The sequence below is a fragment of the Thalassophryne amazonica genome, chromosome 18 (assembly GCF_902500255.1).
Source record: "Thalassophryne amazonica chromosome 18, fThaAma1.1, whole genome shotgun sequence".
NCBI classification, from domain to species: Eukaryota; Metazoa; Chordata; class Actinopteri; order Batrachoidiformes; family Batrachoididae; genus Thalassophryne; species Thalassophryne amazonica.
Genome location: NC_047120.1, coordinates 9,691,043 through 9,716,977, shown reverse-complemented (window position 1 = coordinate 9,716,977; position 25,935 = coordinate 9,691,043). Strand labels below are relative to the sequence as shown.

At 42.7% G+C, this 25,935-nt stretch overlaps 1 protein-coding gene across 4 annotated transcripts in view; it reads left to right on the top strand.

Annotated features, from left to right (window-relative positions):
* Nucleotides 1–25,935, top strand: part of lrrc45 (leucine rich repeat containing 45) — an 85,115-nt gene that overhangs the window by 24,601 nt on the left and 34,579 nt on the right. For all 4 annotated transcript variants that reach the window (XM_034194061.1, XM_034194063.1, XM_034194062.1 and 1 more), the window contains 7 exons: nt 10,806–10,918; nt 11,468–11,526; nt 13,610–13,687; nt 19,704–19,839; nt 22,703–22,780; nt 22,851–22,962; nt 23,053–23,123. In XM_034194061.1, the coding sequence (XP_034049952.1) occupies nt 10,806–10,918; nt 11,468–11,526; nt 13,610–13,687; nt 19,704–19,839; nt 22,703–22,780; nt 22,851–22,962; nt 23,053–23,123 (647 nt within the window). The remainder of the gene's footprint in view (nt 1–10,805; nt 10,919–11,467; nt 11,527–13,609; nt 13,688–19,703; nt 19,840–22,702; nt 22,781–22,850; nt 22,963–23,052; nt 23,124–25,935) is intronic.

The window sequence follows — 25,935 nt, the reverse complement described above, 5'->3', positions numbered from 1 at the left end:
GGTTTGGCTCAGAATTGTGTCCAGTGCAGGTGGGAGAGATACGGGATCACATGAGCTGCACCCTGTGTTCCCACTCATCACATTAAAAACAAACCTCCCCTTCTGCAGTTTTTTTTTCTTTTGGTTTCCTCTGTGCAGCTCCACATTTAGGCAATAAGCTGAAGTTATTATGAGGGCTGCAAACTAACAACCATCTGATTTTCTGTTAATTCTTTTGACATCAAACACAATTTAACATGCACAAAAGAGTGATTTTGCAGACAAATGGGCAAACACAAAGTGTAAAGTTGGACTCACTGGTGTCAAAATGACTGTCAGCCACAGAAGAAAGAAAAACCAGCGAGAAGAAACACAGGTGACTGTCCAGGAATGGTTGGGTTCTAACCAGTGTGCTGGCTTCAGTTTGTTTAAAATGTATAAATGTATGAATATATACATTGCGCGCGCACACACACACACGCAAACATATATATATATATATACACTAGCTGAGTTCCCTTACGCACGGGTAATAGAGGTGAATTGTATCCATGTCATTGTGTATTTCATATCACTTTAGTTGAGGTGTAGTAAGTTGCCATAATTCATTTTCAGAGAGCTATTTCTGACATTCATGAGACTCAAGTGAATGATGATCAAAGGTGACAGCAGGTCATCATGGCAATGCTGTGGGATATATAATGTTCTTAGTGTCTCTGCAGATGTTTCCCAGCTCTATTACATTTCATCTGTTTAGCACTTGGGGTTTTACGACAAAGTCCCCCTGCTTCTTGGGAGGCATATTGACAGTCTGCATGCTGTACACAGCAGGTACATTTTAAGTCAAAAAATGCACACCTTAACTCGCATGCAGTGCACACTGGCCCGTTCGGATTCTAATAGGAGACTGCAGTCTTGTTTGAACCTTCCGTGATATTGTGGGATTTGACCACCTCCATTTAATATATACACAGCATAACTTCACATGGATAAATGGTGTAGGGTTTTGTTTTCTGCTGCAGTCACAGAAACGATTGCGAAAGTGTGTGTGTGTGTGTGTGTGTGTGTGTGTGTGTGTGTGTGTGTGTGTGTGTGTGTGTGTGTGTATTCCCAGTGGAGAAGAAAAGACGAAGCGAGTAGGAGACATTGTCGTTAAGTGTTAGCCTGCACAGCTAGCCAGAGTAGCTCTGTTCTCTCACCTGCAAAACCGCCTCGACACGTCTGAGCTCTGGGTCATAAACAAACCGTAACACATGTCCACTTTCCACCACATCGTCACATTTTCTTTGCATTTTCACTTTGTTTGCGTATGATTTGCCCCTAAAAAAAACAGAGAAAATGCCGTGGTTGGTCCCCCAGAAGTAGATAAATTATGGCATTTGCGTCATATTTTACCTGTAGACTGCAGTCTCCCATTAAAGTCCACTCTCACCAGCAACTACTACGTAGTAAGTAAAATAAGAAGTAAAATAAAGTTTATAGGATTTTACAGAAAATGTGGAATAATTCTTTAAACAAATTTAGGCAGGTACATAAATTTGGGCACCTCAACAGAAAAAAACTACATCAATATTTAGTAGATCCTTCTTTTGCAGAAATAACAGCCTCTAAACGCTTCCTATAGCTTCCAATGAGTCTGGGTTCTGGTTGAAGATACTTTGCACCATTCTTCTTTACAAAACAGCTCAGGTTTGTTGGTTTCTGAGCATGGACAGCACGCTTAAAATCACACCACAGATTTTCAATAATATTCAGGTCTGGGGACTGAGGTGGCCATTCCAGAACGTTGTACTTGTTCCTCTGCATCAGTGGTCTCCAAACATATTCCAAAAAGGGCCGAGAGGGTGCAGATTTTCTTTGCAGCCACTGACTTCAGCAGGTGATTTCACTGATTAACATCACTTGGTGCAAGTGGGATGAGTTCATCAGTGAAATCACCTGCTGGAGTCAGTGGCTGCAAAGAAAAGCTGCACCCTCTCGGCCCTTTCTGGAATAGATTGGAGACCACTGCTCTGCATGAATGTGTTAGGAGATTTTGAACAGTGTTTAGTGTCATTGTCTTGTTGAATGATCCAGCCCCAGCGCAAATTCAGCTTTGTCACTGATTCTTGAACATTGTTCTCAAGAATCTGCCGATATTGACTGGAATCCATGTGACCCTCAACTTTCACAAGATTCCTTGTATCTGCACTGGCCACACAGCCACACAGCATGATGGAACCACCTCCAAATTTTACTGTAGGTAGCAAGTGCTTTTCTTGGAATACTATGTTCTTTTTCAGCCGTGCATACAGCCCCTTATGTCCAAATAATTTTAGTTTCATCAGTCCACAGCACCTTATTCCAAAATGAAGCTGGCTTGTCCAAATGTTCTTTAGCATACTGCAAGCGACTCTGTTTGTGGTGTGTATGCAGAAAAGCCTTCCTCTGCATTACAGCATCTCCTTGTGTAAAGTGTGCTGTATCGTTGAAAGATGCACAGAGACACTATCTGCAGCAAGATCATGTTGTAGGTCTTTGAAGCAGGTCTGTGGGTTGACTGACTGACCTCACCATCCTTCGCTTCAGCTTATGAGATTTTTCTTGGCCTGCCACTTTGGCCTTAACTAGTACTGTGCCTGCGGTCTTCTATATAAATGTAAATAAATGTATTCGAATCAATAAAATGACAAGGGTGGCCAAATTTATGCACCTGCCCAATTTTGTTTAAATATTTATTACACACTTTCTGTAAATACTAGAAACTTCATTTCACTTCTCAAAAATCAGTGTGTTCATCTGCTATATGATATATTTAACTGAAATTTCTGATGAAAAACCTTTGGCTCGTTGTTTTTCCTCCATTTTTTTTCAGCCTTGCACTGGGTTCACGCACAGAACTGCTGCATTTAATGACTATGTCACACAGGTGAACAGCAGCCTGACGCATGGATGCACACGCTGACCAGACTGTACAGGAGTGTCTTTTTTTTTTTGGACTGCGTTTAAAAAATCCCTCAACTCAGCCCACAGAGATGGGACCAGACAGCAGAAAGATCACAGACAGACATTGACAGGCTGATGACATAATTCCCTCACAGGACCACTGATAAAATAACTGTACGCCTCCAAATACTTGAAAGTCTTCACGGTCATCATCTCCATGATTTAATTTCTCACAAGATCACTTTTGATCTTCGGGATCAAGAGTTAACACGTAGTCTGAAGTCATCTTCCCGTGCGTTTTCTCACCGCATCTGCTCGAGTCTTAAGTTTTCTGCCTACCTGTATGTGTGTGCATGCCCAAAGGTGGAAAAGGCGGAAGTAAATAACAGCGATCCCTTCTATGTTCAAAACAGAACGCAAAGCATTGATAGTGCGTTCAGTGTGCCTTGGAAATAATAAATAATGTAAGCAGGCAGCGAGCGAAGCATCATGATTTCGCTCGTCAGTTGAATTGATGCACACTGAATGAATCGATCCACTTGCATTGTGCAGGTTTGTATCTAGATACTGATTTGTATCGATTAATCTACGCATGTCTACTGCAGACTGCACACTGGAATCCTTTTGAAACCTGCTCGGACGCTCCACAAACAGGCACTCTGTTTACCCACGCGTGACCGTGTTTGTAGCTCAGCTCCATTCTCTGTCAGAATGGACTTTTAATTAGTGCTGGGTTGAAAAGTTCATTCCCCAATTTTAAATAGGTTCTCATTTTAATTCCCACAGATCAGTTCACACTCCTGCAGCGTGCCATGTGAGTAGGGGAGACTGGGGCATTCTCCCCTGGAAAGTTTTTTTTTTTTTTTTTTAACCCTCTGAAACAGTATTGGGTGCATTTTGTGAAGTAAAGCCATAGTGTTTTTTTTTTTGTTTTTTTTTTTTTGTTTTTAAATAATCTTTGTTACAGCCTTATTTTAATGCCAAAAGAAATGAGACATCAGGCCAAAACACAGAAATGTGTGTCAGGAGCAATGAACCAGGTGTAGAGACCTCTGGCACCCTCTGTTGGCTGCCCTGGGTCTGTTCCGTAATTCTGCCCTACAGCATGTTTTGTAAAGTGAAAATACTAGTCTGTCATTCTGGGAGGGGGATTGGGCCGTGCAGTTTTCACCAGTCTTATACCATCAGTATTAACTCCTAATACTTCATTAATCTGCTGTCAATTGTTAAATGTGACATCAGGTAAAATGTCCAGTCCGATTACAATGTATTTCCATTAAAAACTCAGAGCAGTCTGGACATGCACAGTAACATAGGTACAAATTAAAGTTCAGCTCTGACACTCGCCGATTTGAGGAAAGTGGGATTGGAGACATTTCTGTGATTTAAAGTCCGACCGTTTATTTTTTTAGAACTGTGTTCAGACTGGAACCTGAAGCCTGACGTGCACCTGTTAAATCAGACACAAAAGGTTGTGATTTGACACTTTGCTGCTTTTAATCCTTTGTCTGCCATCATATTGTAATATTTATAGTCAGCTTCTTCCTTCCTTCCTTCCTTCCTGAGCAACTTGGTCAGCTTCCTGGTTACTTAAGGATGTATATTTCTCGGAAATGTATTGGTTCCTATCAACTTCGTTCTGCCAACCGTTTTTTATTGTCAGTCCCAAAGGTCCGGTCAGAACTGGGAAAGAAGGGCTTTCAGTTTGCTGCACCCTCTGCATGGAACCTTTTACAGAATGACTTAAAACTGAGGGAGCTGGAGAACTTTAAAACTGTCATGCACGTCATTGTATGACATGGAGTTACAGAGCAGCAGCTGCATAAATCAGGCTTTAAATTAATCAAATAACCATCATAAATTGTACATTTATGTGAATTTGATAGCTTAATTATTTTTCTATTTATTTTGATAGCACTTGTACCTGAATGTAGTTCAGTTATTTAAAAAAAATGTTGAAAACATTAAAGGTTCATTCAGTAGTTCAGTGCAGTTGAACCCAAAATGGCGCCATGATCTGAGTTGACGCCACTCTCTCTACTTAAGGCACGCTAGGTTTCTGTAAATGTGTATCTGTGGCGGTTCTTGTGAAGGGACAGCATGTAAGAATAAAAATAAGAAGAATTTTATTAATCCCAAAGAAATTATTTTGCCAGAGTGCCGAAACAGTAAATGCTGCCTTTTTTTTGTTACAGTAAGTACAACATGTTTATGCAAAATGACTGAATACACTTGCACAAGATGTTTGACAGTATTGCACATAGCTCTGAGTAACTGAAAAACTCTGATTATGTATTCATCCTGTAGAAGGGCAAGGAGTTATACAGTCTGATTGTCACAGGTAGGAAGGACCTCCTGTGGCATTTTGTGGTGGACCTCAGTGGTCTCAGTCTATGACCGAAGGTGCTCCGACATCAGTGTGGCATGCAGGGGGTGTGAGGTGTTGTCCAGGATGCTGAGCAGTTTCCTCAGCATCCTCCTCTCTGACACCTCCATCATAGACTCCAGCTCCACCCCCAGGACAGAGCCAGCCCTCCTGATGAGCTTGTTGAGTCTGTTCGTGTCAGCTGCACACTACAGTATAGAAGATGACGCCGGAGACCACTGATTGATAAAACATCTGCAACATATTTCTGCAGACATTGAAAGATCTGAGCCTCCTGAGGAAGTACAGTCGGCTCTGACCTTTCTTATACACAGCATCTGTGTGTACAGTCCAGTTTGTTGTGTATGTGGACACCCAGATACTTGTAGAAGTCCACAATGTCCACCTCAGTTCCATTAATGGTAACTGGGGTCGGACGGGTCTTTTGTCTTCTACAGTCCACCACCAGCTCCTTCGTCTTAGATATGTTGAGCTGCTGGTGGTTGAGTCCACACCACTCCACAATCCTGTCCACCACACTCCTGTACTCAGCCTCTTGGTCACTGCTGATGCAGCCCATAATGGCAGAGTCATCTGAAAACCTCAGCAGGTGGCAGGACTGTGACCAGAACCTGAAACCTGAGCTGTAGGGTATGAACAGAAAGGGAGACAGGACCTGTGGTGCCCCCGTGCTGCTCCTAAAAGTCCCAAAGCCTCACATACTGTGGATGGCCTGTGAGATAGTTGGTGATCCAGGCCCCCAGTGGAGCCTCCACCTTCATGTCATGTAGCCTATCCATTTCAGGCCGGATGGTGCTGAATGCCTGTCTCCTCCAGGTGAGAGTAAGCTCTGCGCAGCATGAAGGTGATACCATCCTCCATTCCCTGGTGGGCTGGTACACAAACTGCAGTGGGTCCAGTGACGATTCGACGAGTGTGTGGAGGAGCCTCAGGACGAGCCTCTGAAGTGACTTCATAACATGTGATGTTTGGACCACTGGTCTGTAGTTATTAAGTGTGTTGGGGTTCTTCTTCTTGGGCACAGGACCAGACATGAGGTTTTCCACCACTCAGGAACAACCATCTGGTTCAGGCTCAAGTTGAAGAAGTTGAATATGTGTTGGAAAATCCCACACAGCTGAACAGCACATTCCTTCAGCACTCTGGGGCTGAGACCATCAGGACCCGCAGCCTTTCCTAGACACCGGTGACTAAATTCTCACTGAGAGGAGCTGGGGGAAGGGTGGGAAGAGCCAATGTTGTCAAACTTGTTGAAGAGCAGGTTTAGCTCATTGGCCTCATGAAGTTCTCCTTCCATCATCTGGTCCACCTTCTTACCATGACCAGTGATGGTTCTCATCCCCTTCCACACCTCACGCATGTTGTTCTGTTCGAACTTGTTCTCCAGCTTCCTCCTGTAACTGTGCTTCCCCTCTGTGATCTTCTTCCTCAGTTCTTGCTCCTCCCTCTTCAGCTCCTCTGTGTCTCCACTCCTGAATGCAGCCGTCTTCCTGTTAAGTGTCGCCTTGATGTCCTTGGTCACCCATGGTTTGTTGTAAAAGAGATATGTGAGATATGCAGTGACAATAAAACGTTCATTTCTAATTTTACCCTACCCCCACCCCCGTGCAGAGGCGCAAAACAAGAGGAACAGTAAAAGTTCTTATTTTCTGAACTTTCAAAATGTCCCAGTGTGGGACAAGTGAAAGAATATCTTTTCTTAAAATGTAAAGAGACCGGCTAAAGATTCAACAGTACAGAGCAGTGCTCTGCTCTTCTCATTACCACCTGACCAAAATTAAACAAATTAAAAATGTTTAAAAAAATCCATAAATTATTTAAAAATTGAGCAGTAAAAATAAAAAAAAAATTCCACAATTTATTGGGTAAAAATAATAAAACAGACCAGCTTCCAAGTATGAAGAAGTCAGTGAGCTGATGTTGATGAACATTCAGCTAGTAGAAGCTAACGCAGCCTGCTGCTAAAGGCTAGGCTAGCATTAGCTTGTCAAAGTGACTGCTGCCACCCATGATAAACTGCAGCTTTGGAGGCGTAAATTGTTTGCGTGTTCATGGCGGTCCCTGGTTTGAGTCCCGTTTATGCGGCGCTGCTTCTCCACCAACCCGTGCAGCTCTTCTTTTTGGACGATCTGCCGCACGTTCAACGTGCCGAGAGGGAGCGCCACTGCTCCATTTTTCAAATGCACTGTGGGAACTCCTCCTTGTCACTCCGGCAGCTGTTGTTTTGTTCCATTAGAGGGCACCACTGTGCCATGAGCCACCAGTGTGCCATGAGCTCCCTAAATGCAGGTTGAGCATACTCCACACTTCCTGTTTCCAGCCTCCCCCATCACCACAGGACTTGAAGATTCACCATGAGGTCTAAAGTCCTGATTTGTGCAGCAAAGTCCAGGCTGTCTCAGCCAGAGAGTCTGGATCCAGTCAAAAGATGTGCTGGAGAAGCCAGGGATGAATCTGGATGCAGGAGCTGTTGGAGACTTGTCAGAATTGGAACAGGTTTCATCCTGTGTGGTTCCACTGCCATGTTGCTTCCCTGAACCTTTCGCAATGTGTGTTTACCCTCAAGGCCACATGTTCTGGATCAGTTCACTGAGGTCTTTGTCTGCTTGGGACTCAGGACAGGTGCCAAACCTGCAGTTGCCACCTTGGACAAACGGTCCCAGCAGGCTTTGAATTTAATCCCCACAAACCTGTTTAGGAACGGTAAAGAGTCGGACGTAGTTTAGTAAATCTGCCTGAAGCACGATGGAGAGTGGTGAGGGAAGTTACCAAAACACCCCCAAGCTTCAGTGGCTGTGACTGGACAGACTTTTGTCTGTCCAGTCCAGTCCAGACACCAGTCCAGATCTTTATGTTCTTTATGTTCTCTAATGCCATATACCATCACAGGGCAGAGTAGCTACCTAAACTCTGTGAGTGAGATAGAGTATCTCGTCAATAGTTTTACATCCTCATTGAAGACAACTTTGGATGCTGTAGCGCCTCTGAAAAAGAGAGCCTTAAATCAGAAGTGCCTGACTCTGTGGTATAACAAACAAACTCGCAGCTTAAAGCAGATAACTCGTAAGTTGGAGAGGAAATGGTGTCTCACTAATTTAGAAGATCTTCACTTAGCCTGGAAAAAGAGTCTGTTGCTCTGTAAAAAAGCCCTCCTAGGACATCTTACTACTCATCACTAATTGAAGAAAATAAGAACAACCCCTGGTTTCTTTTCAGCACTGTAGCCAGGCTGACAAAGAGTCAGAGCTCTATTGAGCCGAGTATTCCTTTAACTTTAACTAGTAACGACTTCATGACTTTCTCTGCTAATAAAATTTTAGCTATTAGAGAAAAAGTTACTCATAACCATCCCAAATACATATCGTTATCTTTGGCTGCTTTCAGTGATGCCGGTATTTGGTTAGACTCTTTCTCTCCGATTGTTCTGTCTGAGTTATTTTCATTAGTTACTTCCTCCAAACCATCAACATGTCTGTTAGACCCCATTCCTACCAGGCTGCTCAAGGAAGCCCTACCATTAATTAATGCTTCGATCTTAAATATGATCAATCTATCGTTATTAGTTGGCTATGTACCACAGGCTTTTAAGGTGGCAGTAATTAAACCATTACTTAAAAAGCCATCACTTGACCCAGCTATCTTAGCTAATTATAGGCCAATCTCCAACCTTCCTTTTCTCTCAAAAATTCTTGAAAGGGTAGTTGTAAAACAGCTAACTGATCATCTGCAGAAGAATGGTCTATTTGAAGAGTTTCAGTCAGGTTTTAGAATTCATCGTAGTACAGAAACAGCATTAGTGAAGGTTACAAATGATCTTCTTATGGCCTCAGACACTGGACTCATCTCTGTGCTTGTTCTGTTAGACCTCAGTGCTGCTTTTGATACTGTTGACCATAAAATTTTATTACAGAGATTAGAGCATGCCATAGGTATTAAAGGCACTGTGCTGCGGTGGTTTGAATCATATTTATCTAATAGATTACAATTTGTTCATGTAAATGGGGAATCTTCTTCAGAGACTAAGGTTAATTATGGAGTTCCACAAGGTTCTGTGCTAGGACCAATTTTATTCACTTTATACATGTTTCCCTTAGGCAGTATTATTAGACAGCACTGCTTAAATTTTCATTGTTATGCAGATGATACCCAGCTTCATCTATCCATGAAGCCAGAGGACACACACCAATTAGCTAAACTGCAGGATTGTCTTAGAAACATAAAGACATGGATGACCTCTAATTTCCTGCTTTTAAACTCAGATAAAACTGAAGTTATTGTACTTGGCCCCACAAATCTTAGAAACATGGTGTCTAACCAGATCCTTACTCTGGATGGCATTACCCTGACCTCTAGTAATACTGTGAGAAATCTTGGAGTCATTTTTGATCAGGATATGTCATTCAATGCGCATATTAAACAAATATGTAGGACTGCTTTTTTGCATTTGCGCAATATCTCTAAAATTAGAAAGGTCTTGTCTCAGAGTGATGCTGAAAAACTAATTCATGCATTTATTTCCTCTAGGCTGGACTATTGTAATTCATTACTATCAGGTTGTCCTAAAAGTTCCCTGAAAAGCCTTCAGTTAATTCAAAATGCTGCAGCTAGAGTACTGACAGGGACTGGAAGGAGAGAGCATATCTCACCCATATTGGCCCCTCTTCATTGGCTTCCTGTTAATTCTAGAATAGAATTTAAAATTCTTCTTCTTACTTATAAGGTTTTGAATAATCAGGTCCCATCTTATCTTGGGGACCTCATAGTACCATATCACCCCAATAGAGCGCTTCGCTCTCAGACTGCAGGCTTACTTGTAGTTCCTAGGTTTTGTAAGAGTAGAATGGGAGGCAGAGCCTTCAGCTTTCAGGCTCCTCTCCTGTGGAACCAGCTCCCAATTCAGATCAGGGAGACAGACACCCTCTCTACTTTTAAGATTAGGCTTAAAACTTTCCTTTTTGCTAAAGCTTATAGTTAGGGCTGGATCAGGTGACCCTGAACCATCCCTTAGTTATGCTGCTATAGACTTAGACTGCTGGGGGGTTCCCATGATGCACTGAGTGTTTCTGTCTCTTTTTGCTCTGTATGCACCACTCTGCATTTAATCATTAGTGATTGATCTCTGCTCCCCTCCACAGCATGTCTTTTTCCTGGTTCTCTCCCTCAGCCCCAACCAGTCCCAGCAGAAGACTGCCCCTCCCTGAGCCTGGTTCTGCTGGAGGTTTCTTCCTGTTAAAAGGGAGTTTTTCCTTCCCACTGTCGCCAAGTGCTTGCTCACAGGGGGTCGTTTTGACCGTTGGGGTTTTTCCGTAATTATTGTATGGCCTTGCCTTACAATATAAAGCGCCTTGGGGCAACTGTTTGTTGTGATTTGGCGCTATATAAATAAAATTGATTTGATTTGTTTGTCTTCTAGAGTCACAGCTTCATAGGTCTGAGGACATGGAGCTGAGAATCTGTGGACACTGCAGGTCCAGGGCAGTTTTGTAGTCTTAACTCTTAATGTCTCTGTTTCCAGAGCAGACCACAGAGCGAAACGCAGACTGTCAGTCCACCCTGAAGGAGAGCCGCACCAGGACCCGGGTCCTCAGCAAGGAGATTCAGATCCTGCAGGAGGAGAAGGGCCGCCAGGTACAAGGACCAAGACCTTTGAACACTTTAGCCCAGAAATTACGAGCACGTTTTACATGAAAGCGCACGACCACTTATGTCCAAAGTGACTGTAAGAACAAGCATTTGTTCACTCTGGCTTTTGGACAGTGTCTCTGCACCAGAGTGGAGACATTCTAGATGTTCTGGTAGTGTCATGTCATCACTCCAACACTTCAGCACACTCACAACTTCATGGTGGAACAGAAAAGGAAACCCAATCAAATCAGGTCTCCCATGTGCGTTCTGGCAGACCCGAGCTGAAACTTCACATCTTCTTTTTAAGAAATGTCTCCTGTGTGCCACCTCGAAGCTGTATAACTGAAGATGCAACAGTTGAACATTGCACTTTGATCAGTTATCAGTTTCTCCAATCACAGGACTTTGTGGCTTCTGTCTCTGTGCATGGTCACTCAGTTTCTGAGGTCAAGGATATGACCATCAGATGTCTGATTTGTTGAGGTGGGACTGAAACACGTAGGTGCTTCTTGGCTCTGCTGGATGGAATGATGTTGGCCTTGTCTCTTTCAGTTCTTGAGCCTGATGAATACCATCGACCAGCAGAGAGAGGACCTGGGATGCTCCCGTAGGTGAGTTGAAGTCCCATCAGCAGAAACCATAATCGTTAATGAGTTGTGTGAAGAAAAAGAGAGCCACAGTCTGAGGGGTTTGGACCAGCATTTCAGTGCTGCCCTCACACGCGCTGGAGACAATCCAGAATCTGCTGTTCAAATTTGTGATGCTTTAGTTCTTCCTGAAGGTTCTGGACTTCCCTTAGATGTTCTTGCTCTTTGAGTAATCGTGCCATTTTTAATCTGATCATTGCAATGAGTTGCTTCATTAAAACAGTGCAGATGCAGCCTGAGCACATGCATGAGATCAGTCACTGAACACACCATGGCTGGGTTTTAGGATGACTCTGTTCCCACTGTTTTTGTTTTTTGTCATGACTGTTAAGGGTGGGTTTTTTTTTTTTTTTGATGAGTCCATTCCAGCCGAGTTTTTTCGAATGACTCTGTTCCAGCTGGGGTGTTTTTCAGATGACTGTTCTGGCTAGGGGGTCTTTTTTATGGTTAACTCTGTTTTCTGGCTGGGTTTTTATTTTTGTGAATGACTCTGTTCCAGCTGGCTTTTTTTTTTTTTTTTTTTTTTTTTTTTCGGGTGACTCTGTTCCGGCTGGGGTGTTTTTTGAATGATTGTGTTCCAGCTGGGGTGTTTTCAGACGACTCCATTCCGGCTGAGTTTTTTCGGATGACTTCGTTCCGGCTGGGGACTGGGGTTGTCATATTTTATTCTTTTAATTCCTATTTCTGTCAGGAGGACGTCTGTTCTGGTTTCAGTTCTCATTAGACGTCTGTGTACCTGGACAGACATAATGACTCTGTACTGCGTTGTAGTGTAAGATGTTCGGTATGTCGGCGCTGGATGCTGCCAGCCATTAGTTTGTGGTTTTGTGCAGCAACTCTCAGTTGAAGAAAGCATGTGTGTCATCTCTCTGTGTCTCTGAGTTTTGCAAGTATATCTACACTTTTCTTTCAAAGTCTGCATGTCCTCTGGCTGTGTTAGTGCGGCTCAAAACAGGCAACAGCAAAAAATAGGGTCGTACCCTCACACCAAGTTAAAAACAATAATAATGCTTTTTTTTTTTTTCTAAATACACCTAGTCTTTTTCTGAGGACGGCGCAACAGAAAAGCACAGAAAACACCTTCTGACCACTCAGTCAGTTCCATATAAATACACAAGTTCTTCATTCTTCCTGCTCAGAGACTGTGCAAACCATGGGCTCGTTCAGACGGAAAGAGCATGCAATGGCCCCCGGCAGCACCCTCAGAGTAAAAGTCCACTTTTGAAGACTTTTTTTTTTGCACATACTACTGCAACTAATGCTAATAATAATAATAATATTATACTTTTAACAGCTAAAATGTTTAATCAGTTTTACTCTGGACTGTTTAATTGATGAGTGATATAGAAATATGCTTACTTTTAATTTATTGTTTCTCCATAACTAAAGTGGGATGTTAAACACTATTTTTTTTTTTTTTTTTTTTTTTTAAGTAACGTCTAAGCTCAAGCATAAATGGGTCTGTTTGGGGTTCTAGTTTTAAAATCTGGTCCCTTAGCATGAGGAAAGCCAAAAATCTGAAAATGATTAAGGCTTTTGGAGGATAGCACATAAATGTGTCAATCATGATAGGTATTGACTATCAGATGTCCAGTGTAACACATTGAGTTTCAAGAAACAATATAGAGCCCTCATGTAAGAGGATGTGATGACACGCTCTCCGTGCTCTTCGAGTTATTTTCAGATTGATTTGTTTAGGTTTAGGGTTTGAGATGTTTTACTTGATTCACCAGATGTGTTTTTTTTAATTTTGGTTTCTTCATTCACAGTAAGGGCCACATAAAAAAAAAAGAAAAAAAAAAAGACAGCACCACTAAAATCTGACACTAAAATTATCTGACACTAAAATTATGGAAATGTCATCAAATATTAAAAATGAAATGTGTGTAACAGGATAAGTGGAAGAGAAACAAAGGAAGTGAAGTCTTTCAGTTCTGTGAGAACATAGTGACTCAGACGTACTGCAGATATTTCATTGACACAGTGGTCACTGTTGTGACAGGATGAACAATTGTTCATTTTCTGATGTTTCTTCTCCATGTTTTAGGTCAGCCTCCAGTCAGATCAGCCAGCTGCAGGATGCCCTGAACCAGAGAAAGTCTACTGTTAACTCTCTGACTGCCAAGTAAAGATGGCTTCCAAACCTTCTTTTTTCCAAATTATGAATTCATATCAGAATGTGAATGTGTGCCCCCCCCCCCCCCCCCGTGCTCCTGGGCATAGACTTTCTCTGGGTGTGGACTGTCGATGAGGTGATGTTATTTGATGGTTCTGCTGTTGGGAGCAGGAGGAGCTGGACCTGGAGTTGCGTGAGATTGTTGGGGGATGAGGGAGTGGCGGCATGAAAGCTTTCTTGGTGGTGTGGGTTGCCATCCGGATGGCATGGGTGCAGATTCAGGTTGGGGGGATGGTGTTACCTGGTCTTGCCCCAGTGAGAGAGGTCCTTTTTTGTAAGGTTTGAGTCCTCTGTGGGGTGAGAATTTGGTGGTCTGCATCCTGTGTCATGTTCACGGACCTGGACTGCTCCTCATGTGGGGAATTTGATACAGGAGGTCTGGAGGGTGTATTAGGATTCCAGCAATGCATTCAGGGTTTGATGCACATGAGTGGAAATACCCTGGATTTGGTCCTCATTCGCAGTATCGCTGTTACAAATATTGACATCATGCTTCTTGCATCATTGGTCTCTGATCACTCACTTATTAGGTTTACAGTTTTGCTGCCATGTTTAATGGAACAACAATCTTACTTATCACGGCGATGTATCTACTCATCAACTATGACTGAACGCGATACTAGTCTGCCTGATTATCTTCACATTTGGAGAGTGCCCAATCAGTTTTTTTTTTTTTTTTTTTGACATGATCGCTCCACCTATAGTTTGCGTGACCTCAAGCATAAGGCCAGATGTCTAGACCGGAAATGGTGTAGTTCAAAATTAGAAGTGTTCCACCTCATGTGGCATGATGCTATCTTAGACTGTAGGCATGCACTACTGACTACAAAGTGGATCTATTACTGTGTTTTGATCAACAAAAACAGCATAAGTCATAGTTCTTGTTCGACACGGTGGCAACACTTATTCATGGACAACTACCTGTAAGTTGCTCTCCTTTTACAGCACAAGATTTCTTGGATTACTTTGAGAAGAAAATAGAAGCCATTAGGTTAAACATATCCCAGCATGCCTTAACCAAGCCACTACACCCTGCTATTGAGGTGGGTGCCATTATTGAAGTATTACCTGGATTTACAGAATTTGATAGTATCTCACTAGATGTGCTGACGAAACTCGTAACATCTACAAAAAGCACAACCTGCTTATTTGATCTGATTGTTATGTGTCGACGCGGGTTGAGGAGCGGACCTGCGTCAGACGGAACCCAGCGCTAAAAATAACCAGAAAGCGGTTCCAATAACAAAAACAATTTATTTAATTCACCCGCTGGTGCATAATAAAGTGTAAAAACTGAAATAGCGTCCTTCTGGTGGAGTGAAGGCTGGCACGCTCTCCAGCGCCCAAAAGGATCGAAGCCCGGCGCTCCTGGACCCACTATTACCGCCAACCACCCCCCAGGTGGACACGACAAACCGACTCTCTGCGAAGGATAGAAGAGGTGAGGTAAGTCAGCAGTTACAACTAATATCCTTCAAAAGACACACACTATCAGCAACACATTCAGGTCTGTATTTTGAGCTTTATGCAAATGAGCAGCTTCTCACAACAGGTGGAGGATCACTTGTCCGCACGCCACAGCAGTGAGAAGCAAGCTGCACCATTCTCATCACAATTCAAATATACTGCGTAACAAAATACCAAGTTACTATCAACAATTAGTCAACCTCTGATGTGTGCTGACAGCATGTGTCCCTCACCCTTCCTCCTTCACGGGCTCGATGTGTCAAACCCAGGCGCGGTCCTCAGCGTCTCACAAACGAACATCACAAGGTCGAGTTCCCGGCAGTTCTGCTTGAATCACACATGACTTAAATGCAGATCGCCATCCAATTATCTGCTTCAGCTGAAAGTCTTTAAGGCTGCACGTGAGCACCATTCACAGGTGCTGCACATGATGTTGATGAGGGTGAAGGACTCTTCAGCCAGCACCTTCTCCACAGACAAATCAGTTTTCATGCCACCTGGAGAGCAAAGAAAAGAAAAGAACACCAAAATGTCCAGCCACACCCCCCAACACACAACAGTACCCCCCCTTTAACGGGAAGCCTCCCGGCGACTGAACAGACCAGGCCCGAGAACAGCACCTCCCTCCGGGGTCCTCGTCAGGAAGCAGACAGCACAACGCTCCCAAGGTCCACCACAGACAGCAGGACAGGGCACCGCAGCTGGAAGGCCGGCTGGCATCAACAAAAACCCCAAAACAGTCCCTAGTACAATCCAACACACAAGAAAAAAAACATAAAACCCACCCAAAACCTCCCCAGGGGACCGTCCCATCTAACCCCGGGAAGAAAAGAAAAACTCCCAAACGCAAAAACCCAACACAGCCCCACAAACACAATACAAACATAAATGCATAAAAGAAAAATAACAAACAACCCCCCCAGAACGACCTGCAGAGCCCAACCCCCCCCCCAGAAGGCCTTTACCGCCAGTTCCAGGAGGAACAGCCAGAACCAGAATCCCACAAAGGTCCCCAGGTGTACATGGAGCAAACGGCGCCCCCCAGAGGACCGTACCATCAACCCCAGGAGGTACCCTCCCCACAACCCCAGAACCCCAGACCCGGCCACACTTGGCTAGTCGGCCCCAAGCCAATTCCCCCCCAGAGGACCGTCCCATCAACCCTGGAGGTGGAACCCGGAAGGAAACAAAACAAAATCAAAATCCAACCCCTGGAGGACTACCAAAAACAACCCCGGGGGCAAATAAAACAACCGTAAACCCTGTCACCTTCCCTGGCACCCCGAAAGACCCCAGGTCCCTCCCAGAGCCCCTCGGCGGCTCAATTTTGGCGAACGGCTCAAAACATTAAGCCGGGGAAGGGAACAGGAAAAACTAACCCAGCCCTCGTATGTTGCATACACTTTGTTCCAAGTACTTTTAACTGAATATAAAATGATTAAAGTTGCAATATAAGAAACTATTGATTAAAAACAGAATATTTCACCATCAAAATATTAATAATTCAAGAATCACATTTAACATACACCATGTTACAACCCCATTTCCAATGAAGTTGGGGCGTTGTGTAAAATGTAAATAAAAACAGAATATAATGATTTGCAAATCCTCTTTAACCTATATTCAAATGAATACACCCCAAAAACAAGATATGTAATGTTCAAACTAATAAAGTTTATTGTTTTTGTGCAAATGTTTGCTCATTTTAAAATGATGCCTGCAACACGTTTCAAAAAAGCTGGGACAGTGGTATGTTTATCACTGTGTTACATCACCTTTCCTTCTAACAACACTCAATAAGCGTTTGGGAACTGAGGACACTAATTGTGAGTGTCATGATTGGGTATAAAAGAAGCTCAGCCGTTCACAAGCAAAGATGGAGCAAGGATCACCACTTTGTGAACAACCGCATGAAAATATAGTCCAACAGTTTAAGAACAATTTTTCTCAGTGTTCGATTGCAAGAAATTCAGGGATTCCATCATCTACAGTCCATAATATAATCAGAAGATTCAGAGAATCTGGAGAACTTTCTACACGTAAACGGCAAGGCCGAAAACCAACATTGAATGCCCGTGACTTTCGATCCCTCAGGCGGCACTGCATTAAAAACCGATATTGTGGAAAGGATCTTACAGCGTGGGCTCAGGAACACTTCAGAAAACCATTGTCAGTTAATTCAGTTCGTCGCTGCTTCTACAAGTGCAAGTTAAAACTACCATGCAAAGCGAAAGACATACATCAACAACATCCAGAAATGCTGCCACCTTCTCTGGGCCCAAGCTCATTTGAAATGGACCGATGCAAAGTGGAAAAGTGTGCTGTACATTTTCAAATTGTTTTTGGAAATCATGGACATCGTGTCCTCCTGACAAAAGAGGAAAAAGACCATCCAGATTGTTACCAGCACAAAGTTCAAAAGCCAGCATCTGTGATGGTATGGGGGTGTGTTAGTGCCCATGGCATGGACAACTTACACATCTGTGATGGCACCATCAATGCTGAAAGGTACATCCAGGTTTTGGAGCAACACATGCTGCCATCCAAGCAACGTCTTTTTCAGGGACGTCCCTCCTTATTTCAGCAAGACGATGCCAAGCCACATTCTGCATGTGTTACAATAGCGTGGCTTTTTAGTAAAAGAGTGTAGGTACTAGACTGGCCTGCCTGCAGTCCAGACTTGTCGCCCATTGAAAATGCGTGGCACATTATGAAGCGCAAAATACGACAATGGAGACCCCAGACTGTTGAACAACTGAAGTCGTACATCAAGCAAGAATGGGAAAGAATTCCACCTACAAAGCTTCAACAATTAGTGTCCTCAGTTCCCAAACACTTGAGTGTTGTTAGAAGGAAAGGTGACGTAACACAGCAGTAAATATACCACTGTCCCAGCTTTTTTGAAATGTGTTGCAGGCATCCATTTCAAAATGAGCAAATATTTGCACAAAAACAATAAAGTTTATCAGTTTGAACAACAAATATCTTGTCTTTATGGTGTATTCAATTGAATATAGGTTGAAGAGGATTTGCAAATCATTGTATTCTGTTTTTATTTACATTTTACACAACATCCCAACTTCATCGGAATTGGGGTTGTACAACAGGAACACGTCAGATTAAATGGAATATATGCAAATCATTTTGCTGAATTAAACACACAAGAAAACAGAACTTTCATACGCAGATAAAATAATGTTCTTTGCGTTAAAACAAAGAGGTTGTGTTCTTCGACCTGAGACCTGTATGAGAAGCTGGTTGTCAAGGCTCTGGAGATTATGGTCTCTTATCTTGGAAGAGGTATTCTGGCTGATCTACAAAGCTTCTTGCCTTGACGTGAGGCAATTATAATGTCATAATTTCCACTGACTGGAATTTCACAGATAAACAGGTTTCAAAGACCCCTTTGAAAAGCTCTAAATTAGAGACACTGGACAGTGCAGCTGGAGGGAGTTTTCCAGGAGACATCGCCAGTTGGAACCAAGAGTTTCCAAGTCAGAAGTGAAACGACAGTCTTTTTCAGTTCAAACCTCAACCCTTTGGAAAAGCAATAAATGCACTTATTTAATTACAGCGAAGTAAGGCCATGTTCGCTACACTGGTCTAGTATGGTACTATAATTCCTACCCTTTTAAATTCATTTTATTAGTAAACAGAGCGGGTCTCAGTGTCAGTTTTATCTAAAGTCTGGGTCTGTGAGTGAAGCTTAGGGCTAGTGGCCAGCGATCACCTTAGTAATTCCTGTTGCTTAAAGCTGACATATTAAACCTTATGTGTAGTTTTTCTGGCTGACTGATTTCATTTTCTTGTTCTCTCTCCACAATGATTTCTCTGGCGGACGCAGTATGGAGTCTGCTGTAGGAACAGATCCAACGAGTGACCCCCAACCCCTGATGGTGGACTGGATGCCTGCATGGACTCTCTTCAATTGTTGCTGTGTTGTGTTCTGTATTGTAAACCTTTTTGGTAGAATGGCCTAAGCAGTGGGTCACCCCTCTGAGTCTGGTCTGCTTGAGGTTTATTCCTCAATATCATCAGAAGTTTTTCCTTATCACTGTTGCCTGTGTGCTTGCTCTAGGGGTTGGTAAGGTTAGACCTTACTTGTGTGAAGCACCTTGAGGCAGTTTTCTTGTGATTTGGCGCTGTATAAATGAAATAAATTAAAATTGAAATTTGTGGCTTTGCACCCAGAGACTCAAGCCTGTTTGTGATTAGTCGCTTTGTGGCCAGAGACTCGTGCCTCTTTGTGATTTGTCACTTTGTGCCTGGAGACTTGTGCCCCTTTGCCGTTTTACACCCAGTGACTCGTGCCTGTTTGTGATTTGTCACTTTGTGCTCAGAGACTCGTGCCTCTTTGTGATTTGTCACTTTGTACCTGGAGACTCGTGCCTCTTTGTGATTTCACTTTGACGTGTTTCACACTTGCCTGTTGTTTGAGTGATGTTCTACCCAGAAACATGCTGAGCTGAGACTGATTTGAGTGTCTTGGGTGATGCAGGCTGCAGATGCTGGAGGCCGCCCTCGCCCTGTCTGAGCAGAAAAACCACAACATGGATGATCTGCTGGTGCGCCTGAAGGTGGACAGCGATGGTCAGAGGGCTGAGTTCAGCAGAATAAGGAAGAAGGAGCAGGAGGTGAGCATCACAAAGTCATGTTTTCAAATATGGTCATGGTTCATCCGAACTTCAACTTTTTTCAAGTTCATGTCCCACCCATGCACCCTTTGCCATTGGCGCTGAGTTGGAGGAGTTTGGTGATGCTGATTTCTTTGCTGGATAATGAACCGGTGCCTGTGTCCTATTGGGCTGAGACGTTGAGTGCGAACGCCGTTCACAGGGGAATTCCTGAAACTTCTTTAACCCTGTGTGGGGTTTTCTTTCTCCTTGAGTTTGGGTCTCGCTCTCATTGAATTTGAATAGTTCAAAAATGACAGTAACTAACAGTCAGTCCTCGAGGGCGTTTCAAACCTTCACAATGTAATTTCTGTGAGTGAACCGGTGCGCAACACGTGAGACAGGTTGTGAGGGGTTGATGACACACTTTGATCGGGCAGCAACGTCACTGCTGGAACCAGCTGAGTGAGTCCAGCAGCCAGGTAGGTCATTGGGATGGACGGGGCTGGACCTATTCTGAGCACCACTATGTAAATAACCTTAATGCTTTATTGTGTTATCCTCGGCTATTTTATATATTGTATTATTTTACATTCATGTGTATTATTACAGAATAAATCGAATCTAATCAGAAGATGCACACTGCCGAGGCGCGGCTGGACATCACAGCGTGCCGCCTGACGGCAATGTGGCCATTCCAGCATGCCAAGGAGGATCATGTACTGGGAGGAGAGGACAATGGATCCAGCAGGGGGTCGTTATGTTGAGATGCAGCGGCCTGCCAGCGAGTGCGCGGTTCACGCATTTTTTTTTTTCTTCCATTAAGCCACGCTGGGCTTTTTATTACCAAATTCGTTTTCTGTCAGTCAAAATTAATATTCTCTAAACTGAGTAGATATTGAGTATGAGTGAACTGAAGTCAGATAATCTCATAAGTTTCATTCAAGTATCAAGTATCCATTTTGCTAATTTATTTTTTATTTAAATTCACAAAGAAACAGAATCATCTGTAATAATGCAAACTGAAGTTGGAAGCTATTCAATCAGAGTCTGCATCATTGGCAGAAAAAGGAAAATATGTCAAATCATAGCTACCTTTTTAGATCTCATATTTTGATTTAGAAAATGATCATTGATCTGAAGCTCTTATTATTTCATATAAAATTAAACGCATGATTTGGATGTTGTCTTATATAGTATCATATATTGGCTATTGGTGGTACCATAAAAAATTGGTGTCACTGTGTACAACTTTTCTGGCCTTTAAAAGTACACTTTTTGCCAAGAAAAAAATCACTTTCTAAGGTTATACTGTATCTTGTTCAGATATAACTGAGAACACTTTTTTTTAAATAAGAATTTTGCGTCAGGAATAAACTAAAATGCACCATTTTTATTTTTTATGTTTCTGGAGGGCATGCCCTGGATCCCCCGAGAGGACTCATACCGCTTCATTGCAAAAACGTTTTTCTCACCAGCACCCATATTATTATTATTATTACTGCTACATATTTCTTGTTATTTTATTATTTATTTTAATGTATTATGACTTATAGGGCTTTGCCATGTAAGTGGCGCTCGACATTCGTAAGAGTGCTACACAGCATTCCAGCAGGAATCGCCCTGTTTTTGCAGACTTCTCGTAATTTTTTTGCCCTATTTTTGCTGCCAGTCTTTGCAGCATTGGGCAGCATGCCCTAATGTGTCATCAGCAATTCAATGATTCCAGTTATAAAATTGGTGCTAATTTGCATGTTTCGTCACAAATTTGTGTCTCCAACAGTCGCAGTACAGTGAGATACAGGCCCAAGGTGTTGATGTATGTGGTACCAGGTCTCTTTGAAGAATCCTTTGCTACGACTGAAATGAGTTTGTGTCAAGCAAGTGGTTACTTAGGGAGACTTGGATGAGGAGGATTACTTAAGGCATTTTGTCCAGGGCCCGGTTTCAGTCTAATCTTTCATTCTACTAAACTTTCTTAGTCGACTACGGTTAGTAGCCCAACATTATACATCTCATCACCATTTCACATCGACTGTTAAACTTGTAGATTAGCCGTTTTACCTTAGTCGACTGTTTTCACAGACATAACAGTCTAGCGCGTGCCGTTGCTCCAATGGCTCCAATGCATTTTGTTTACTTCCGGGTTGGTCGTTGTCATGAACTGTCCAGCCTTTGTTTCATTAACTGGCTTTATTAACATTTACCGACCCATACGCACTGCAGAATGACGTACTTAGCACTTAGCCTAGCAGTTTCACTCTTCAGTTTCTTCTTCTACAGTTCCATCATCAGTTCCTAGCACTTAGCCTAGCAGTTTCACTCTTCAGTTTCTTCTTCTACAGTTCCATCATCAGTTCCATGTTGCTCAGCATAACAGGGACACCCGGTGGTTCATGTGAGAACTGTCACAAACACATCATGACAGTCGTCTGGAATAGGAGCCACGGAGGGGAGCTCTTGAGTGTTCCATCACGTGGTGGTACATGATAGCTGCCATTTTTTAAGGTAAGATACTGAAGTTTTGTCAACTAAAATAAGATTACCCTCCTCTGTACCAGGCTTAAAAACTTTAGTTGGATAACGTGAAACTTGAGACGACTAAGCGCTTTGTGCAACGACCAATGTATAAAAAAAATAGTCAGCTAAGAGAGTTTATTCAACTAAACAAAATTAGACTTTATGAAATTGGGCCCTGGAGGATTGCTGATGACATTTTGCCCTGGTCATGATCCAACATGTCAATGTTGAGGAACCCACTGAGGATGGACCGGTTGTCTGCTTGGATGGTTGCCATCCAGGGAGTATGGTGGATGCTGCGATTCCGGTTTATACTCCCAACCCTGACCCGAGTAGACCTGACCTGGGCTTTTTTGTTCTGTAGGAGAGCGCACTGAGAGAAGAGAAGCTCCACGAAGAGGTCCAAAGCCTGACAGAAGCCAACTGCCAGCTGAGGAAGAAGGTAGAGCAGTGGTTTGATTTGACATGTCGGTGTGAGTTAGACGCCAGTGTCAGTGTGGTGTTTGTGTTAGGTGGAGGAGGTGGAGTGCCGGAGTAAGTCTCAGCAGGAGCAGATCTTTGAGTTGAAGCAGGAACTGACCAATAGCACAGCTGAACTCCGGCTGCGACTGGCTCAGGCAGAAGGTAACAACCATCATGTGGATGTGAAGAAACTCCTCCTCCTCCTCCTCGTGAAACCCACTAGAGGTTTTGTTGTGCCTTGACCTTCTATAGATCGTGTGGATGTGGAGAAGCGCAGGTCCAAGCAGGCCCTGGAGAACATGGATGGTCTTCGACAGAAAGAGGTCCTTCTTTTACATACAGTAGTGTTCAGAATAATAATAGTTGTATGTATGTGACTAAAAAGATTAATCCAGGTTTTGAGTATATTTCTTATTGTTGCATGGGAAACAAGGTACCAGTAGATTCAGTAGATTCTCACAAATCCAACAAGACCAAGCATTCATGATATGCACACTCTTAAGGCTATGAAATTGGGCTCTTAGTAAAAAAAAAATAGTAGAAAAGTGGGTGTTCACAATAATATTAGTGGCATTCAGTCAGTGAGTTCGTCAATTTTGTGGAACAAACAGGTGTGAATCAGGTGTCCCCTATTTAAGGGTGAAGTCAGCACCTGTTGAACATGCTTTTCTCTTTGAAAGCCTGAGGAAAATGGGATGTTCAAGACATTGTTCAGAAGAACAGCGTAGTTTGATTAAAACATTGATTGGAGAGGGGAAAACTTATACGCAGGTGCAAAAAATAATAGGCTGTTCATCTACAATGATCTCCAATGCTTTAAAATGGACAAAAAAAAAACCAGACGCGTGGAAGAAAATGGAAAACAACCCTCAAAATGGATAGAAGAATAACCAGAATGGCAAAGGCTCACCCACTGATCAGCTCCAGGATGATCAAAGACAGTCTGGAGTTAACTGTAAGTGCTGTGACAGTTAGAAGACGTCTGTGTGAAGCTAATTTATTTGCAAGAATCCCCCGCAAAGTCCCTCTATTAAATAAAAGACGTGCAGAAGAGGTTACAATTTGCCAAAGAACACATCAACTGGCCTAAAGAGAAATGGAGGAATATTTTGTGGACTGATGAGAGTAAAATTGTTCTTTTTGGGTCCAAGGGTCGCAGACAGTTTGTGAGACGACCCCCAAACTCTGAATTCAAGCCACAGTTCACAGTGAAGACAGTGAAGCATGGTGGTGCAAGCATCATGATATGGGTATGTTTCTCCTACTATGGTGTTGGGCCTATATATTGCATGCCAGGTATCATGGATCAGTTTGGATATGTCAAAATACTTGAAGAGGTCATGTTGCCTTATGCTGAAGAAGACATGCCCTTGAAATAGGTGTTTCAACAAGACAATGACCCCAAGCACACTAGTAAATGAGCAAAATCTTGGTTCCAAACCAACAAAATTAATGCCTCGCAGATGTGAAGAAATCATGAAAAACTGGTTAGACAACTAAATACTAGTTTAGTGATTCACAGGATTGCTAAAAAAGCAGTTTGAACATAATAGTTATGAGTTTGTAGCGTCAACAGCAGATGCTACTGTTATTGTGAACACCCCCTTTTCTACTTTTTTTTTTGCTAATAGCCCAATTTTATAGCCTTAAGAGTGTGCATATTATGAATGCTTGGTCTTGTTGGATTTGTGAGAATTTACTGAATCTACTGGTACCTTGTTTTCCATGTAACAATAAGAAATATACTCAAAACCTGGATTAGTCTTTTTAGTCACATAGCACTACTATTATTCTGAACACTACTGTACATGCAGCATGTTTTAGACCTGATGGTTATTTCACATTGACTTCTGGATAGACATGCTTGCAGATGATAGTTCACTTACAGGTGAGTGTTCCAAGGATGGGTAACACCACACCTCCATTCACCTTGACTGTAACTTGTGACCCCATTCGTGAAGGGAGGAACGGGACGTGGTGCTCCATTTATCCTTTACAAGCCTTGACGTGTTTTTTCCTCTGAACTAAAACATAACGAGGCAGCAGTTTTGCTGGTCGACCTTTTTAAAATAATTTCATCCTGACGACCTTTGACCCATTTAAAAATTTGATGTTGTGAAGAAAAAATTCAGTTTTCAGGTTTTTAAAGTTGGACGTTGTTCTAAAATCTAAACCATTTTTGTAGTTGGATTAGAGGTCGACCGATTTGGATTTTTAAGGACCGATATGATTATCGACAAGCTTTGGCGGCAGTACCGATATTTGAGGCAGATATTTGCCTGCAGTAAAAGGTGTCAAAATTTAGTATAATACACTCTTAACACAATTTTTTTTTTCTTGAAATGTTTTGCAGCATATGTTTAATTCACAGAACCTTTGAACATGACCTTCACACAAAAAGTGCAAGGAGCAATAAATATCATTTTTATGAAGTTTAACAAATAAGTAAATACAGCCGACACAGCTCCAGTCTCCACATGGCCATCCTCTTCTGTGTCCGTCTCAGGGACAGCATTCAGTGCTAACAGGCTGAACTTCTCTACAAGTAGTGCTGTGGGCAGGACTTTAGTTACATTTTTAATAGTTTGATTTTTTTCCCAATGCATTACATAGCTTTCTTTTTGTTTTCTTATAATGTGGTTTAGTCTAACAGGGTTTGTGTTTGGTGGCTCTGCTTGTGTTTGTGTAGAGAGTCCCAGAACCAGCTGGCTGAGGGTGTGTCTCTCTACAGTCTCTATGTGGATCAGGGCTTTGTTATGGAGCCTACTGGGGTCACTGTTTTTAAGGTGTTCATCAAATTTAATTGCTCTCTTTTGAACTTTAATAATTAGTGGATATTGTCCTACTTATGCTCTGCGTGCATTGTTTGGTGTTTTCCGTTGGACATAGAGGATGGATTTACAGAATTCTGCATGCAGAGTCTTAGTTTGGTGTTTGTCCCATTTTGCTAAATCTTAGTTGGCGAGCGGGCCCCAATCTCACAACCATAAATAGAAATGGGTTCTATGATGGAGTCCAATATTTGGAGTCAGATTTGAATTGGGATGTTCTTTTTGACGGCATAAAATGCCCTTCTTGCATCGTCTCTCAGGTCATTTACAGCTTTGAAGGTGCCTGTGGTGCTGATGTTTATTC